General features: G+C 47.9%; 1 protein-coding gene across 1 annotated transcript in view; it reads left to right on the top strand.

Moving 5' to 3' along the window:
* UTP14A (UTP14A small subunit processome component) overlaps positions 1 to 20036 on the top strand; it is a 385668-nt gene that overhangs the window by 74359 nt on the left and 291273 nt on the right. Inside the window, exon 5 of the mRNA XM_069212909.1 lies at positions 7521 to 7663. Coding sequence (XP_069069010.1) covers positions 7521 to 7663 — 143 coding nt within the window. The remainder of the gene's footprint in view (positions 1 to 7520; positions 7664 to 20036) is intronic.

Here is a 20036-nt window from a genome sequence, read left to right as displayed (position 1 = left end):
TCTTCTTAATTGACTTAGAAAAATTGTTCAGTACGGTTTATTGGTTCTACCTCAAAGATGTGCTTAATAAAATGAGATTTGGATCTCTATTCTGGGCCTGTTAGGATCCTTTATATTGGCCCATGGACCTGAGTGCAAGTCAGTGGGGTGTATTTCCCATGGAGAGGGGTGCCCCTTCTTCCTGCTTTTGTTTGCATTAGCTTTTGAGCCCCTGGCGGCATGGATCTAGTGCGACCCCAGGTGTGGAGTTTTGACTGGGGCTTGGCATTGAAGGATTGCATTGCCCTTTATTCAGATTTTGTCATGTTATTCATGCCCCATCCGGCTGAGACAAGGCCCAGACCTTTTCAAATCCTTGGAATCTTTGGGGAGGCGTTGGGGCTACGGGTCAGTCGGGGCAAATCTTTGTTTTTCCCTCTTAAGGAAGATCGCCAAGATGAGGCCTGGCAATCTCAAAACCCAATACGTCCGGTTAGTTTCCAGTACGTTGGGGTGCACATCACCTGGAGACTGGCCTGACATAGAGACTGAAACTTGGCCCTGTGACACGGAGGACACAGAAAGACCTCTTGTGGTGGAACAATCTTCCCCTTAACACCATGGGTAGAATTGCACTATATAAGATGATAATCCTTTCAAGACTACTTTATGTTCCACAAAACTACCCTCTACACATAACGCAGACCTGGTTTGACTCCGTGCTGGCTATGGGGCACAAATGTATATGTGCTTGTGGAACCCCTAGAGCAGCTTTTGGGAAATGCACTTGGGTGATGTACGATGGTGGACTCGCCATGGCAGATAAGCATGTCTACTACTGGGCAATGTAACCTCTCCTCATCAGTGACTGGCTGCACTGGGTGGAGCGATCCGGCCGATAGGGGTGAGCTGGACAATGTATTGAATATCCTGTATGGTGCCCCTAACCCCTCCAATACCCCAGATGTGCCCAGGTGGCTTTTGGAGTTTGCAGGGCCACCCTCCAGTGGATGGGATAAGACTGCTAACTGACGAGAGAGACTCCACTGTGGGAGGCAAGGCGTTTGGCTCAGGTGTCTTCCCAGAAGGGGTTCAAGGGCTGGGTCTCTATAGGCATATTGAAAATAGGGGATGTCTGCGGCAGGGGCCACATGAGGTCATTTCAGGAGTTCCATGTGGATTTACAAATGGCAGCTTCCCATTCTACTGTTAATTACAACTCCAGCATGCCCTATACACTTACGAGGATGCACTAGGAGGTGTTCCTGAGTATAGTCCCTTAGAAAACAGGATTCTTATGGGACACTTAAGTAAAGGAGGGGTATCTCAGATATATAAGTAGCTTGTGGTACGCTCACCTACATCGTTGCCCTCTCGTAAAGTAAAACGGGAGGGCTGGGTGAGAGAACTGGATGAGGCCGACTTGAGCCCATCACACAATAACAATTTCTGTTAGACTTTGCTTCATAAAATTCAAGTATCTACATCAAGCATATAGTGACTCCCCAGCCTGCCACAGGTGTAAAGATCCTATGGGAAACTTCTTACATGTAGTATGGAATTGCCCGGTGGTACAGGCCTATAGTACTGCCATCATTGATGTCCTGTCCGTTGTAATGGGCATTCCTATTTGAGGCTCACCCGTGGATTATATTACTTGGTATCCTAGATGATATATCCTAGTTAAAAAGGGCGGGCACAGTGGGGACAGAACATTGGTGGGTCTAGACACATTCATTGCCAAGAGGAATATAGCCTTATACTGGACCTCCCCCATTTCCCCCTCTGTGGAGGTCTCTGGACACGAGTTATGGAGTGGTGCGACAAGTTTAAGGAAACAGTCTATGAGGCAAGGGGGTTGCGCAAATATGACCAGAGGTGGGACTATCATGGACTGAAGCCTAGTTGAAGCCCAATGCAATGCCCGGGATGTCGGGGAAGACCTGCCAACTCAGATCTGGGTTCCTGAGTTGGAAGGGGATCAGTGTGTTAATGTACCCATATTTTGCAAAGCAATTGTTTTGTTGTGGTGCAATAAACTCCTTTAGCTTCTTGTGTCACCTCTATACTGATGATGTTCAATGCCTTTGTTGTCCATCCTTCTTCCAAGCCATAGACTCAGATGGTCTACCAGCCTATATGGCACTTTTCTCTCACATGATGACCTTCTGCACAGTGATAACCCATAACTTCCCTACCTCAGTAGGGAACCTCCTACTTCTCTCACATCTACTGATGACCTTAAAATGTAGCACCCTTGCCAACGCCCAGGAACCTAGGAGTTCTTTTTAACTGCATTATATGGCTAGAAATGTTCAACCAATCACCACCACTGTCATTATGTAGCATTTGTTAAATCTGAGGAACTCCTTATGTTTCTCTACTGGTCACAAGGCATACCGCATAACAATTTGTGTGATCTTTTACCTCCTTGCTAGGCCTCCACGTCCATGAACGAAGGTAAGACAATAGCCTAGCTCCAAATTATACTAGCACAGCATAAAAGATACATGTACATTTGTGAAATGGAAGCACATTTGCTGCTAAATTATTTTTCTCCAAGAGCACGTAATATCCATGAATCTATTCCTGTCTGTAGGAAGTTGGCTCTGTATGCACTATTTCAAAGTAAGGAATAGTATGCACAGAGTCCAAGGGTTCCCCTTAGAGGTAAGATAGTGGCAAAAAGAGATAATACTAATGCTCTATTTTGTGGTAGTGTGGTCGAGCAGTAGGCTTATCAAAGGAGTAGTGTTAAGCATTTGTTGTACATACACACAGGCAATAAATGAGGAACACACACTCGGAGACAAATCCAGCCAATAGGTTTTGTTATAGAAAAATATATTTTCTTAGTTTATTTTAAGAACCACAGGTTCAAATTCTACATGTAATATCTCATTTGAAAGGTATTGCAGGTAAGTACTTTAGGAACTTTGAATCATTACATTAGCATGTATACTTTTTACATAAAACACAATAAGCTGTTTTAAAAGTGGACACTTAGTGCAATTTTCACAGTTCCTGGGGGAGGTAAGTTTTTGTTAGTTTTGTCAGGTAAGTAAATCACTTACAAGTCTCAGGTTTGGGTCCAAGGTAGCCCACCGTTGGGGGTTCAGAGCAACCCCAAAGTTACCACACCAGCAGCTCAGGGCCGGTCAGGTGCAGAGGTCAAAGAGGTGCCCAAAACGCATAGGCTGCAATGGAGAGAAGGGGGTGCCCCGGTTCCGGTCTGCCAGCAGGTAAGTACCCGCGTCTTCGGAGGGCAGACCGGGGGGGACACAAGTCAGCACAGAAAGTACACCCTCAGCAGCGCGGGGCGGCCGGGTGCAGTGTGCAAACACGCGTCGGGTTTTCAATGGAAGTCAATGAGAGATCAAGGGATCTCTTCAGCGTCGCAGGCAGGCAAGGGGGGGGGGGCTCCTCGGGGTAGCCACCACCTGGGCAAGGGAGAGGGCCTCCTGGGGGTCACTTCTGCACAGAAGTTCAGTTTCTTTAGGTGCTGGGGGCAGCGGGTGCAGGGTCTTTTCCAGCCGTCGGGAAAGGGAGTTCAGGCAGTCGCGGTCAGGGGGAGCCTTGGGATTCCCTCTGCAGGCGTTGCTGTGGGGGCTCAGGGGGGACAACTTTGGTTACTCACGGACTCGGAGTCGCCGGAGGGTCCTCCCTGAAGTGTTGGTTCTCCACCAGTCGAGTCGGGGTCGCCGGGTGCAGTGTTGCAAGTCTCACGCTTCTTGCGGGGAGTTGCAGGGGTCTTTAAGTCTGCTCCTTGAAACAAAGTTGCAGTTCTTTTGGAGCAGTGCCGCTGTCCTCGGGAGTTTCTTGGTCTCTTGGAAGTAGGGCAGTCCTCTGAGGATTCAGAGGTCGCTGGTCCTGGAGAAAGCGTCGCTGGAGCAGGGTTCTTTAAAAGGCAGGAGACAGGCCGGTAGGACTGGGGCCAAAGCAGTTGGTGTCTTCTTTCTTCTTCTGCAGGGGTTTTCAGCTCAGCAGTCTTCTTCTTCGGTAAGTTGCAGGAATCTAAAATCTTAGGTTCAGGGAAGCCCTTAAATACTAAATTTAAGGGCGTGTTTAGGTCTGGGGGTTAGTAGCCAATGGCTACTAGCCCTGAGGGTGGGTACACCCTCTTTGTGCCTCCTCCCAAGGGGAGGGGGTCACATCCCTAATCCTATTGGGGGAATCCTCCATCTGCAAGATGGAGGATTTCTAAAAGTTAGAGTCACTTCAGCTCAGGGCACCTTAGGGGCTGTCCTGACTGGCCAGTGACTCCTCCTTATTGTTTTCTTTGTTTCCTCCAGCCTTGCCGCCAAAAGTGGGGGCCGTGGCCGGAGGGGGCGGGCAACTCCACTAAGCTGGAGTGTCCTGCGGTGCTGTGACAAAGGGGTGAGCCTTTGAGGCTCACCGCCAGGTGTTACAGCTCCTGCCTGGGGGAGGTGTTAGCATCTCCACCCAGTGCAGGCTTTGTTACTGGCCTCAGAGTGACAAAGGCACTCTCCCCATGGGGCCAGCAACATGTCTCTAATGTGGCAGGCTGCTGGAACCAGTCAGCCTACACAGATAGTCGGTTAAGTTTCAGGGGGCACCTCTAAGGTGCCCTCTGTGGTGTATTTTACAATAAAATGTACACTGGCATCAGTGTGCATTTATTGTGCTGAGAAGTTTGATACCAAACTTCCCAGTTTTCAGTGTAGCCATTATGGTGCTGAGGAGTTCGTGTAAAACAGACTCCCAGACCATATACTCTTATGGCTACCCTGCACTTACAATGTCTAAGGTATTGCTTAGACACTGTAGGGGGCACAGTGCTCATGCACTGGTGCCCTCACCTATGGTATAGTGCACCCAGCCTTAGGGCTGTAAGGCCTACTAGAGGGGTGACTCATCTATACCTGCATAGGCAGTGAGAGGCTGGCATGGCACCCTGAGGGGGGTGCCATGTCGACTTACTCGTTTTGTCCTCACCAGCACACACAAGCTGGCAAGCAGTGTGTCTGTTCTGAGTGAGTGGTCTCCAGGGTGGCATAAGACATGCTGCAGCCCTTAGAGACCTTCCCTGGCATCAGGGCCATTGGTACCAGAGGTACCAGTTACAAGGGACTTATCTGGATGCCAGGGTGTGCCAATTGTGGAATCAAAAGTACAGGTTAGGGAAAGAACACTGGTGCTGGGGCCTGGTTAGCAGGCCTCAGCACACTTCCAATTCAAAACATAGCATCAGCAAAGGCAAAAAGTCAGGGGGTAACCATGCCAAGGAGGCATTTCCTTACACTGTCTCCTTTAGGTTTCAGATGGTTTGAACTACTTGGCTTATTATCTGAACTGCTCTGCCCTTGTTAACTCATAACTGCTTTCTTGTTTGCCAAGTAAGCTCAAATGGCTATTAATCTCAGCATATTATGCCAGTGAAACTCTTCTAGCCTCCTCACAATCACCCTAGAATGTCCGTTGATAGTCTATCAATTTTTTTTTCGGCATAACCACCATAAAAGCACATACAGAAAATACAATAAAAACTGTTAAAACTGATAATAGAATAAATAAGTAAGATGTACATAAAATTAATTCAATAACAGAACAGTAGACATGGTCCAGCCATAAGCCTAGAAAAAAGGAATGTTGGGACCTCTTTGCAATATTTACTACACCCATCACATCTAGCTTGCAGTTCTAGTAGCAGAAGCGGTCATACAGCAACACCATTCAGAGGGCTAGCCTTTTTCCTGAGCCTCCACAGGTTCAGCAAGAAACTGGAGACTGCAAATACTGTAGGTTGACTTGTGTCACTTCTCAGGATCCTGATGACCAATCTACAATCCCTAATCCCCACGTTGCGTTTTAGCGGTAAGCATCACTTCCTTCTGTACCCATGGTAATTCGGGCATAAAATGACAACATGAGCAATAGACTCTTTCATTTGGGGACAGAAGGGACAATACGCATATCACTCTTTGGATGCGCTGCCACTTTGGCATAACTGAACAAAGTGACAGAGTCCCAAATCAGAATTTCAGATACAGTACTTTGGCTAGAGCGGGTTCAATCTCATCCGCAAACTCTTCTGTAATGTAATCATCTTTAAATTCAAGAAAAGAAGCAGTAAGGGAACCCACCCTTCCATTACCAGAAATCATACTATCTATAAATCACCAGTGTAGACCGTCGAGTGTTGATTTCGAGAGCCACAGGCATCCTTGGGAGGGACCAAAGGCTCCCACTTTGCTTATCAGTCAGTTTGCGTTTTCACACCTGAACCATAGGATTCTAGAAGCCCTAGATAACTTAGGAACGTACTCCAGTCCCTGCTGGTATGGCAAAAGTTCTGGGATCGCCCTGATCCTATGCCAACATAAGGCCCACTTCTTTAGTGAGAGATCTGAGGCCTACATTTAACCGGAAGGGAATAAGCAGAGTGCTGACTGGGTTAGCTAGGAGACGTAAGAAGTGGTTTTCAGCTAACTTCAGACTGCTTACGTTCTCCTGGGCTCAGCCTTGTCCATTTATAGCATGTAAATAAGGCAAGCCTAAAAGTGAAACCTTGCTTTTGTGTCTTACTTTACTTGTTTGTAAATATTCTTAAATACAGTTTGATGTTCTATTTAACCCTTACAGAAGGCCATAGTGTTGACAAGTTTGAAAGATTCTGAAGTTGAGATAAGGTCAAAGAATAATTGTGCTATAATCTTGTTTTTTTTAAATGTAAGCTTCTTTATGCACATGATTGCCTTGCTTGACATTGGCAACATTACACCCAATACATTTCTATTATGTGTATATTGCTTAAGCAAAAATAGCTTTGTACAACATCATACTGTATGGATTAGAAATCAGGCTTGAAGTGGGACTCGTAAGGGAGAGATCTGAATGGAGGTGACTTGATTGTAATTTCTGGGACTAGTGCAGCGCCAGCTGTGACATGTAAAGTGACTCTGGTACTGGGGAAAATTTAGGTACACTGGGTAATACAGAACTTCCAATGTTAAACTCACCAGCATTCCTGGAACAGGGGCCAAAGGCTTGGCTTTATTTATAATAATGTGGATCTGATTTTGAGCAGATTCAACTTTTTTTTTTTTATTTTTTTTTTTATGTCCAAGATGAAACAGAAATTTCAGATAGATTGGTAGGGTAAGGATGAATGCAGTTGTTTGAGAGACAACAGTCAGGTTTGGGAAGTAAGTTTACCGGTTCTTTAATACAATTGCAAGGAAAACCTTTGAGTAGTTCTGTTTCAGGTATTTGATGCCACTCAGCCTACTTTTCCTTAGTGAGATCTAGTTGTAACTAACTCTACGGTCCCATTAGTGTTATATTGCAATTGAGATCGTTATAATTGAAGCTTCACTATGTAGAGCAATTACCTGAGAATTGAACTGCCAAGTATGGAGGCCATTTGTGAGTGTACTCCATAACTCAGTCTGATCCAAGGTATAGGAACTGTTATTTCTTGACTAAATAAACTTTAAATTTGAGTAGTTTTCCTCATAAAAGGTATACTAGTGGAAATAAACTGGCACTGGGTTATTTACTAATTTACTTCCTTTTTACAGGCGCTGGTGAGAAGATACATCTTTTAGAGCTAATGAAACCCATCAAACCATCCTCCTCGTTAGCGACTGTTAAGAAGCAGTTAAATAAACTCAAGACCAAAAAGACAGTGGAACTGCCACTCAGCAAGCAGGAAACACAGAGAGTAAGTGGGCAGTGGGCTGTATTCACGGTGGAGTAACTTGGAGTTTTCACTGAAACTACAGACCCAGAAGTGTATTTGTTTTTGTTCACACTTTACTGTAGATAAGAGGCGGCTTTAGTACAGCATAATTTTTGGTCTGCATTCCATTTCACAATCCATCATAACTTTCTCTGCTACACTCAAACTTTAAAACCTCCCAGTCCTTTGTTTTCAGAATCATAGTTAAGTATGTCAAGTTTCATAACTGTCTAGAGGAGGCAAAGGCTGTTATTAAAATGAGTTTGAGATTTTTAAGGACTGGGGCCCACATGTACAAAGGTAATAGTTTGCGATTGCGGAATAGCAAATTTTTGCGCTCTGTGATATTTGGCAATCGCAAATACCAATGTATAAATGTGTGTTTGACACATTTTGCGATTTCTAGTGGGGTGCAAACAGACCTACCTCATGAATATTAATGAGATAGGTCTCGGTTTGCGATCCATTGGAAATCGCTAAAACCACAGGGATGGTGGCCTGCTGGGGTCAGCAGACTACCATTTGTGTGAATGATTTTAAATAAAGCAATCTTTTTTTATTTTTTTATGCAGCCTGTTTTCCATACTTTCACTTTTTAAGAGTAGGCAATGGTTCTGAGGGATCCCTGCCTGCTCTTAAAAAGTGTTTTATAGCATAAAAATAGCTCATAAAAGTATTAAACATCATCTATAGTCAATATGGCACAGTAGACCAGGACCCTGGTGAGATTTGAGGCCAACCTCAATGAAGCATGGGTCGGATACAGAAACCAGGTTCAACCCAGTCGGAAGTTTCATCCTTGGACTCTGAAATGGAAGTCCAAAATCTTCAGCGGGACAAGGCAGCAGGCTGCGGCTGAGGAGAACTGCACAAGTTTAGGTAGCCATTGGACATGGTCCCAGTGAAACTGTTCACTTTTGATGGGAAAGCAGTGAGCCAAAGAAATTCAAATTTGGCATCCAAGGAAGGTCCGTTGCTGGACCAATAATTGTAGCCCCCTACCCCGGTGAAGATTTCCATGTCTGCACTTAGTCACTTTTTTGGAGCTCATCTTCCAGCAGGATAAGGCTGCAGCCCAAGAGCGCTCTCCAAAGAACAGACACCTTCTCCACAAGGTCCAGCTATGGCGGATATGCTGGTGTAGAAAAGTTCAGTGTGTGGTAAACCTGAATCTTCAGCTCAGCTGCAAGGCACTTTTTTACGATTGACTTGGTAGGCTTGTCCCAGTCCTCAAGACCTCTTTGGTGCCAACATGCTTCTAAGTTCCAGGGTTTTTATTTTTTTTTATTTTTTTAGAATATTAGGAGCAGTACAGGATAGGCCAGGATTCCAGGACCTAAGAACCACCACTTGGGGGGTCAAGAATTACTCCAGCAGAGGCTAGTAGTAAGGTACAAGGCAGATCCTGTTCAGGTTGGTCAGTTGGTCAGTTGCAGATAAAGGCCTTTTGTACCGTCACCAGTGAACAGGCCAGTCACTGGATGCTTGAAGTCCACTTCTGTGGGTTCAAGAGGGAGTACAAATCCAGTCCTTCAGGGCTGTCTTAGACACTAGTGTTTTGAGGAGGGTACTGTGGATGCCACTTTTGTGTCTGGCACTAGCCTGTGGCAGCAGGTGAGTACTACCCCTTCCTAACAAATAAGTGTTGCATAAGCGTAAAAAAGAAATAGCCACGGAAACCAAAGAAGATAGACTGCTTTCCCTTGAAAAGAAACTAGATCCCACAGTGGACCCACAGGGGTGTGCACCATAACACTACTCTGGAAAAAATACCACGCTCTAGCTGATAGGAAGGGGAGATCCCCAATTCTTGCAACCCAACACAAACTTTATGAGATAAAACAGGCAGGATACTGGCTTGGCCTGGAAGATGAGAGGCACAGTGGGTCCACAATATTGTAGATGAGGTGATTACTTTCCAAACCACAGACACCGCAATAGCACAGGCGTTCGCCAAATACTACAAGACCTTCTACGAAGAACTACCGCTAGCTGACACCCCACAAATTGAGTCCTGCTGGCGACCTTCCCTATGCCAAGTCTCCACCTGAAGACAGAGAGGAATTAGAGGTGAACATCATATCTGAGGTCCAAGCGGCTATTGCCAGGTTACAAATAGGAAAGGTTCCCTGCTCTAACGATATACCAGCAGAGATTTTTAAAAGTAACTCCTCCATCTTGGCAGCCACCTATTGAAACTCTGTGAAGAAGCGAGAAAAGAAGAGATCCTCCCTCAGATCTCCGAAGAGCCATAATACATAAAGCAGGGAACCCGCCCATGAATTGTGGCTCGTATCGACCAATCTCACTATTGAACATAGAAACCAAAATATTGACATTGATAATGGCCGCAAGGGTGAAAAAAAAAAAAAAAAGTAATTAGCCCCCTAATCCATAACGATCAATCATGCCACAGAGGTTGACCAGACTTAATCTGCATCGATTGTACAACTGCCGAGAGACAGTCTGACATCGGACAGACGCACACGTCTTCCTCACAGAGGCTCAAAAAGCATTTGGCGCGGTCCACAGGCCCTTCCTAATGCAGGTCCTGAAGAAATACGACTTTGGTGCTATGTTCCAGGATTGGATCAAGCTCCTCTATGGAAGCCCCATGGCGACAGTCAGGGTAAATGGTGTCCAATCGGCAGATTTTGCAATTGGGCGTTGTAGGAAGTTGGCTATGTATGTGCTATTTCAAAGTAAGGAATAGCATGCACAGAGTCCAAGGGTTCCCCTTAGAGGTAAGATAGTGGCAAAAAGAGATAATACTAATGCTCTATTTTGTGGTAGTGTGGTCGAGCAGTAGGCTTATCAAAGGAGTAGTGTTAAGCATTTGTTGTACATACACACAGGCAATAAATGAGGAACACACACTCTGAGACAAATCCAGCCAATAGGTTTTGTTATAGAAAAATATCTTTTCTTAGTTTATTTTAAGAACCACAGGTTCAAATTCTACATGTAATATCTCATTTGAAAGGTATTGCAGGTAAGTACTTTAGGAACTTTGAATCATTTCATTAGCATGTATACTTTTCACATAAAACACAATAAGCTGTTTTAAAAGTGGACCCAGTGCAATTTTCACAGTTCCTGGGGGAGGTAAAGTAATGTTAGTTTTAACAGGTAAGTAAGTCACTTACAGGTTTCAGTTTTTGGTCCAAGGTAGCCCACCGTTGGGGGTTCAGAGCAACCCCAAAGTTATCACACCAGCAGCTCAGGGCCGGTCAGGTGCAAAGGTCAAAGAGGTGCCCAAAACACATAGGCTATAATGGAGAGAAGGGGGTGCCCCGGTTCCAGTCTGCCAGCAGGTAAGTACCCGCGTCTTCGGAGGGCAGACCAGGGGGGTTTTGTAGGGCACCGGGGGGGACACAAGTCCACACAGAAAGTACACCCTCAGCAGCGCGGGGGCGGCCGGGTGCAGTGTGCAAACAAGCGTCGGGTTTCCTTTAGTTTTCAATGGGAGACCAAGGGGTCTCTTCAGCGATGCAGGCAGGCAAGGGGGGGGCTCCTCGGGGTAGCCACCACCTGGGCAAGGGAGAGGGCCTCCTGGGGGTCACTCCTGCACAGAAGTTCAGTTTCTTTAGGGGCTGGGGGCTGCGGGTGCAGGGTCTTTTCCAGCCGTCGGGAAATGGAGTTCAGACAGTCGCGGTCAGGGGGAGCCTGGGGATTCCCTCTGCAGGCGTCGCTGTGGGGGCTCAGGGGGGACAACTTTGGTTACTCACAGTCGTAGAGTCGCCGGAGGGTCCTCCCTGAGTTGGTTGTTCTTCACCAGTCGAGTCGGGGTCGCCGGGTGCAGTGTTGCAAGTCTCACGCTTCTTGCGGGGAGTTGCAGGGGTCTTTAAATCTGCTCCTTGTAACAAAGTTGCAGTTCTCTTGGAGCAGTGCCGCTGTCCTCGGGAGTTTCTAGTCTTTCTTGAAGCTGGGCAGTCCTCAGAGGATTCAGAGGTCGCTGGTCCCTTGGAAAGAGTCGCTGGAGCAGGTTTCTTTGGAAGGCAGGAGACAGGCCGGTAAGTCTGGAGCCAAAGCAGTTGGTGTCTTCTGTTCTTCCTCTGCAGGGGTTTCTCAGCTCAGCAGTCCTTCTTCTTCAGGTAAGTTGCAGGAATCTAAATTCTTAGGTTCAGGGAAGCCCTTAAATACTAAATTTAAGGGCGTGTTTAGGTCTGGGGGGTTAGTAGCCAATGGCTACTAGCCCGGAGGGTGAGTACACCCTCTTTGTGCCTCCTCCCAAGGGGAGGGGGTCACATCCCTAATCCTATTGGGGGAATCCTCCATCTGCAAGATGGAGGATTTCTAAAAGTTAGAGTCACCTCAGCTCAGGACACCTTAGGGGCTGTCCTGACTGGCCAGTGACTCCTCCTTGTTGTTTTCTTTGTTTCCTCCAGCCTTGCTGCCAAAAGTGGGGGCCGTGGCCGGAGGGGGCGGGCAACTCCACTAAGCTGGAGTGTCCTGCGGTGCTGTGACAAAGGGGTGAGCCTTTGAGGCTCACCGCCAGGTGTTACAGCTCCTGCCTGGGGGAGGTGTTAGCATCTCCACCCAGTGCAGGCTTTGTTACTGGCCTCAGAGTGACAAAGGCACTCTCCCCATGGGGCCAGCAACATGTCTCTAGTGTGGCAGGCTGCTGGAACCAGTCAGCCTACACAGATAGTCGGTTAAGTTTCAGGGGGCACCTCTAAGGTGCCCTTTGTGGTGTATTTTACAATAAAATGTACACTGGCATCAGTGTACATTTATTGTGCTGAGAAGTTTGATACCAAACTTCCCAGTTTTCAGTGTAGCCATTATGGTGCTGTGGAGTTCGTGTAAAACAGACTCCCAGACCATATACTCTTATGGCTACCCTGTGTAGGAAGTTGGCTCTGTATGTGCTATTTCAAAGTAAGGAATAGCATGCACAGAGTCCAAGGGTTCCCCTTAGAGGTAAAATAGTGGTAAAAAGAGATAATACTAATGCTCTATTTTGTGGTAGTGTGGTCGAGCAGTAGGCTTATCCAAGGAGTAGTGTTAAGCATTTGTTGTACATACACATAGACAATAAATGAGGTACACACACTCAGAGACAAATCCAGCCAATAGGTTTTGTTATAGAGAAATATCTTTTCTTAGTTTATTTTAAGAACCACAGGTTCAAATTCTACATGTAATATCTCATTTGAAAGGTATTGCAGGTAAGTACTTTAGGAACTTTAAATCATAACAATTGCATGTATACTTTACAAGTTATTGACAAATAGCTGTTTTAAAAGTGGACACAGTGCAATTTTCACAGTTCCTGGGGGAGGTAAGTTTTTGTTAGTTTTACCAGGTAAGTAAGACACTTACAGGGTTCAGTTCTTGGTCCAAGGTAGCCCACCGTTGGGGGGTCAGAGCAACCCCAAAGTCACCACACCAGCAGCTCAGGGCCGGTCAGGTGCAGAGTCCAAAGTGGTGCCCAAAACGCATAGGCTTCAATGGAGAAGGGGGTGCCCCGGTTCCAGTCTGCCAGCAGGTAAGTACCCGCGTCTTCGGAGGGCAGACCAGGGGGGTTTTGTAGGGCACCGGGGGGGACACAAGTCCACACAGAAATTTCACCCTCAGCAGCGCGGGGGCGGCCGGGTGCAGTGTAGAAACAAGCGTCGGGTTCGCAATGTTAGTCTATGAGAGATCTCGGGATCTCTTCAGCGCTGCAGGCAGGCAAGGGGGGGGTTCCTCGGGGAAACCTCCACTTGGGCAAGGGAGAGGGACTCCTGGGGGTCACTTCTCCAGTGAAAGTCCGGTCCTTCAGGTCCTGGGGGCTGCGGGTGCAGGGTCTCTCCCAGGCGTCGGGACTTAGGATTCAAAGAGTCGCGGTCAGGGGAAGCCTCGGGATTCCCTCTGCAGGCGGCGCTGTGGGGGCTCAGGGGGGACAGGTTTTGGTACTCACAGTATCAGAGTAGTCCTGGGGTCCCTCCTGAGGTGTTGGATCTCCACCAGCCGAGTCGGGGTCGCCGGGTGCAGTGTTGCAAGTCTCACGCTTCTTGCGGGGAGCTTGCAGGGTTCTTTCAAGGCTGCTGGAAACAAAGTTGCAGCCTTTCTTGGAGCAGGTCCGCTGTCCTCGGGAGTTTCTTGTCTTTTCGAAGCAGGGGCAGTCCTCAGAGGATGTCGAGGTCGCTGGTCCCTTTGGAAGGCGTCGCTGGAGCAGGATCTTTGGAAGGCAGGAGACAGGCCGGTGAGTTTCTGGAGCCAAGGCAGTTGTCGTCTTCTGGTCTTCCTCTGCAGGGGTTTTCAGCTAGGCAGTCCTTCTTCTTGTAGTTGCAGGAATCTCATTTTCTAGGGTTCAGGGTAGCCCTTAAATACTAAATGTAAGGGCGTGTTTAGGTCTGGGGGGTTAGTAGCCAATGGCTACTAGCCCTGAGGGTGGGTACACCCTCTTTGTGCCTCCTCCCAAGGGGAGGGGGTCACAATCCTAACCCTATTGGGGGAATTCTCCATCTGCAAGATGGAGGATTTCTAAAAGTCAGAGTCACCTCAGCTCAGGACACCTTAGGGGCTGTCCTGACTGGCCAGTGACTCCTCCTTGTTGCTTTCTTTGTTCCCTCCAGCCTTGCCGCCAAAAGTGGGGGCCGTGGCCGGAGGGGGCGGGCAACTCCACTAAGCTGGAGTGCCCTGCTGGGCTGTGACAAAGGGGTGAGCCTTTGAGGCTCACCGCCAGGTGTCACAGCTCCTGCCTGGGGGAGGTGTTAGCATCTCCACCCAGTGCAGGCTTTGTTACTAGCCTCAGAGTGACAAAGGCACTCTCCCCATGGGGCCAGCAACATGTCTCTAGTGTGGCAGGCTGCTGGAACTAGTCAGCCTACACAGACAGTCGGTTAAGTTTCAGGGGGCACCTCTAAGGTGCCCTCTGTGGTGTATTTTACAATAAAATGTACACTGGCATCAGTGTGCATTTATTGTGCTGAGAAGTTTGATACCAAACTTCCCAGTTTTCAGTGTAGCCATTATGGTGCTGTGGAGTTCGTGTTTGACAGACTCCCAGACCATATACTCTTATGGCTACCCTGCACTTACAATGTCTAAGGTTTTGTTTAGACACTGTAGGGGTACCATGCTCATGCACTGGTACCCTCACCTATGGTATAGTGCACCCTGCCTTAGGGCTGTAAGGCCTGCTAGAGGGGTGGCTTACCTATACTGCATAGGCAGTGAGAGGCTGGCATGGCACCCTGAGGGGAGTGCCATGTCGACTTACTCGTTTTGTCCTCACTAGCACACACAAGCTGGCAAGCAGTGTGTCTGTGCTGAGTGAGAGGTCTCCAGGGTGGCATAAGACATGCTGCAGCCCTTAGAGACCTTCCTTGGCATCAGGGCCCTTGGTACTAGAAGTACCAGTTACAAGGGACTTATCTGGATGCCAGGGTCTGCCAATTGTGGATACAAAAGTACAGGTTAGGGAAAGAACACTGGTGCTGGGGCCTGGTTAGCAGGCCTCAGCACACTTTCAATTGTAAACATAGCATCAGCAAAGGCAAAAAGTCAGGGGGCAACCATGCCAAGGAGGCATTTCCTTACAGGTATGCTGACATGAAGTTGGTACCTCTGTCAGACACCACCTCCTTAGGGAAACCCACTCTGGTAAAGATACCAATGAGGGCCTTGGCTACTGCAGGGGCAGTAGTCGACCTAAGGGGAATAGCTTCAGGATACCTAGTAGCATGATCCACTACTACTAGGATGTACATATTTCCTGAGGCTGTGGGAGGTTCTAGTGGACCAACTATGTCCACACCCACTCTTTCAAAGGGGACCCCCACCACTGGAAGTGGAATAAGGGGGGCCTTTGGATGTCCACCTGTCTTACCACTGGCTTGACAGGTGGGGCAGGAGAGGCAAAACTCCTTAACCTTCTGGGACATATTGGGCCAGTAGAAGTGGTTGACTAACCTCTCCCACGTCTTGGTTTGTCCCAAATGCCCAGCAAGGGGAATATCATGGGCTAAGGTCAGAATAAACTCTCTGAAACCCTGAGGCACTACCACTCTCCTAGTGGCACCAGGTGTGGGATCTCTTGCCTCAGTGTACAGGAGTCCATCTTCCCAATAGACCCTATGTGTTCCATTTTTCTTGCCATTGGACTCTTCAGCAGCTTGCTGCCTAAGGCCTTCAAGAGGGGGACAGGTTTCTTGTCCCTTACACAACTCTTCCCTTGAGGGTCCCCCTGGGCCTAAGAGCTCAACCTGATAAGGTTCCAGCTCCATAGGCTCAGTTCCCTCAGAGGGCAGAACTTCTTCCTGAGAAGAGAGGTTCTCTTTTTCTTGCTGTGTTGCAGCTGGTTTCCCAGCTGACTGTCCTTTCCTCTTGGTAGGCTGGGCCTTTCTTCCAGACTCCAGCTCTACTTTTTCACCCTGAGCCTTGCACTGTGCCCTTGTCTTGACACACACCAGTTCAGGGATACCCAGCATGGCTGCATGGGTTTTCAGTTCTACCTCAGCCCATGCTGAGGACTCCAGGTCATTTCCAAGCAAACAGTCTACTGGGATATTTGAGGAGACCACCACCTGTTTCAGGCCATTGACCCCTCCCCACTCTAAAGTTACCATTGCCATGGGATGTACTTTAGTCTGATTGTCCGCGTTGGTGACTGGATAAGTTTGTCCAGCCAGGTATTGGCCAGGGGAAACCAGTTTCTCTGTCACCATAGTGACACTGGCACCTGTATCCCTCAGGCCCTCCACACTTGTCCCATTAATTAAGAGCTGCTGCCTGTATTTCTGCATGTTAGGGGGCCAGGCAGCCAGTGTGGCTAAATCCACCCCACCCTCAGAGACTAATGTAGCTTCAGTGTGACACCTGATTTGCTCTGGGCACACTGTTGATCCCACTTGGAGACTGGCCATTCCAGTTTTAGCTGGATGGGAGTTAGAAGTGGTATCTTTCTTGGGACAGGCCTTGTCTCCAGTTTGGTGTCCAGACTGACTACAGCTACGACACCAGGCCTTTTTGGGATCAAAGTTTTTACCCTTGTACCCAGAATTGTTTTGTGAAGAGGCTCTGGGCCCACCCTCCTGTGCAGGTTTTTGGGGGCCCGTAGAAGACTCTTTACTATTTTTGTTTTTGGCTGTCTCACCACCTTTCCCCTGGGGAGGTTTTGTGACCCCTTTCTTTTGGTCACCCCCTGTGGAAGTTTTGGACACCCTTGTCTTGACCCAATGGTCCGCCTTCTTTCCCAATTCTTGGGGAGAAATTGGTCCTAGGTCTACCAGATGCTGATGCAGTTTGTCATTGAAACAATTACTTAACAGGTGTTCTTTCACAAATAAATTGTACAGCCCATCATAATTACTTACACCACTGCCTTGAATCCAACCATCTAGTGTTTTTACTGAGTAGTCTACAAAGTCAACCCAGGTCTGGCTCGAGGATTTTTGAGCCCCCCTGAATCTAATCCTTTACTCCTCAGTGGAGAATCCAAAGCCCTCAATCAGGGTACCCTTCATGAGGTCATAAGATTCTGCATCTTTTCCAGAGAGTGTGAGGAGTCTATCCCTACACTTTCCTGTGAACATTTCCCAAAGGAGAGCACCCCAGTGAGATTTGTTCACTTTTCTGGTTCCACAAGCCCTCTCAAAAGCTGTGAACCATTTGGTGATGTCATCACCATCTTCATATTTAGTTACAATCCCTTTAGGGATTTTCAACATGTCAGGAGAATCTCTGACCCTATTTATGTTGCTGCCACCATTGATGGGTCCTAGGCCCATCTCTTGTCTTTCCCTTTCTATGGCTAGGATCTGTCTTTCCAAAGCCAATCTTTTGGCCAACCTGGCTAACTGGATGTCCTCTTCACTGGAGTTATCCTCAGTGATTTCAGAGAAGTTGGTCCCTCCTGTGAGGGAACTAGCATCTTTGACTAGTACTTGTGGAGTCAGGGCTTGAGAGGCCCTGCCCTCCCTAGATAGGACTGGTAGGGGGGAATCTTCCTCCAAGTCACTATCCTCATCCTCTGTGTTGCCATCCACAGAGGGGTTGGCTCTTTCATACTCTGCCAACAGCTCCTGGAGCTGTTGTTTGGTAGGTCTAGAGCTCATTGTTATTTTCTTGATTTTACAGAGTGACCTTAGCTCTCTCATCTGTAGATGGCGGTAAGGTGTGGTGTCGAGTTCCACCACATTCACATCTGTATTAGACATTATGCTTCTAAAAGTTGGAATACTTTTTAAGAAACTAAAACTAGTTCTAGAATCTAATTCAAACTTTTAACAAACTTTTAAACTCTAAAAGAAATGCTAACAGGGACTAACACAAGGCCCTAGCAGGACTTTAAAGAATTTAGAACAATTTCAAATTGCAAAAATCAATTTCTAATGACAATTTTTGGAGTTTGTCGTGTGATCAGGTATTGGCTGAGTAGTCCAGCAAATGCAAAGTCTTGTACCCCACCGCTGATCCACCAATGTAGGAAGTTGGCTCTGTGTGTTCTATTTCAAAGTAAGGAATAGCATGCACAGAGTCCAAGGGTTCCCCTTAGAGGTAAGATAGTGGCAAAAAGAGATAATACTAATGCTCTATTTTGTGGTAGTGTGGTCGAGCAGTAGGCTTATCAAAGGAGTAGTGTTAAGCATTTGTTGTACATACACACAGGCAATAAATGAGGAACACACATTCGGAGACAAATCCAGCCAATAGGTTTTGTTATAGAAAAATATCTTTTCTTATTTTATTTTAAGAACCACAGGTTCAAATTCTACATGTAATATCTCATTTGAAAGGTATTGCAGGTAAGTACTTTAGGAACTTTGAATCATTTCATTAGCATGTATACTTTTCACATAAAACACAATAAGCTGTTTTAAAAGTGTACACTTAGTGCAATTTTCACAGTTCCTGGGGGAGGTAAAGTAATGTTAGTTTTAACAGGTAAGTAAGTCACTTACAGGTTTCAGTTTTTGGTCCAAGGTAGCCCACCGTTGGGGGTTCAGAGCAACCCCAAAGTTAACACACCAGCAGCTCAGGGCCGGTCAGGTGCAAAGGTTAAAGAGGTGCCCAAAATAATGGAGAGAAGGGGGTGCCCCGGTTCCAGTCTGCCAGCAGGTAAGTACCCGAGTCTTCGGAGGGCAGACCAGGGGGGTTTTGTAGGGCACCGGGGGGGACACAAGTCCACACAGAAAGTACACCCTCAGCAGCGCGGGGGCGGCCGGGTGCAGTGTGCAAACAAGCGTCTGGTTTCCTTTAGTTTTCAATGGGAGACCAAGGGGTCTCTTCAGCGATGCAGGCAAGGGGGGGGCTCCTCGGGGTAGCCACCACCTGGGCAAGGGAGAGGGCCTCCTGGGGGGTCACTCCTGCACAGAAGTTCCGTTTCTTTAGGGGCTGGGGGCTGCGGGTGCAGGGTCTTTTCCAGCCGTCGGGAAATGGAGTTCAGACAGTCGCGGTCAGGGGGAGCCTGGGGATTCCCTCTGCAGGCGTCGCTGTGGGGGCTCAAGGGGGACAACTTTGGTTACTCACAGTCGTAGAGTCGCCGGAGGGTCCTCCCTGAGTTGGTTGTTCTTCACCAGTCGAGTAGGGGTCGCCGGGTGCAGTGTTGCAAGTCTCACGCTTCTTGCGGGGAGTTGCAGGGGTCTTTAAATCTGCTCCTTGTAACAAAGTTGCAGTTCTCTTGGAGCAGTGCCGCTGTCCTCGGGAGTTTCTAGTCTTTCTTGAAGCTGGGCAGTCCTCAGAGGATTCAGAGGTCGCTGGTCCCTTTGGAAGGCGTCGCTGGAGCAGAGTTCTTTGGAAGGCAGGAGACAGGCCGGTGAGTTTCTGGAGCCAAGGCAGTTGTTGTCTTCTGGTCTTCCTCTGCAGGGGTTTTCAGCTAGGCAGTCCTTCTTCTTGTAGTTGCAGGAATCTAGTTTCTAGGTTCAGGGAGAGCCCTTAAATACTAAATTTAAGGGCGTGTTTAGGTCTGGGGGGTTAGTAGCCAATGGCTACTAGCCCTGAGGGTGAGTACACCCTCTTTGTGCCTCCTCCCAAGGGGAGGGGGTCACATCCCTAATCCTATTGGGGGAATCCTCCATCTGCAAGATGGAGGATTTCTAAAAGTTAGTCACCTCAGCTCAGGACACCTTAGGGGCTGTCCTGACTGGCCAGTGACTCCTCCTTGTTGTTTTCTTTGTTTCCTCCAGCCTTGCCGCCAAAAGTGGGGGCCGTGGCCGGAGGGGGCGGGCAACTCCACTAAGCTGGAGTGTCCTGCGGTGCTGTGACAAAGGGGTGAGCCTTTGAGGCTCACCGCCAGGTGTTACAGCTCCTGTCTGGGGGAGGTGTTAGCATCTCCACCCAGTGCAGGCTTTGTTACTGGCCTCAGAGTGACAAAGGCACTCTCCCCATGGGGCCAGCAACATGTCTCTAGTGTGGCAGGCTGCTG

This window comes from Pleurodeles waltl, chromosome 2_1, assembly GCF_031143425.1.
Source record: "Pleurodeles waltl isolate 20211129_DDA chromosome 2_1, aPleWal1.hap1.20221129, whole genome shotgun sequence".
Lineage (NCBI taxonomy): Eukaryota > Metazoa > Chordata > Amphibia > Caudata > Salamandridae > Pleurodeles > Pleurodeles waltl.
This window is presented reverse-complemented; position numbering and strand designations above follow the sequence as displayed.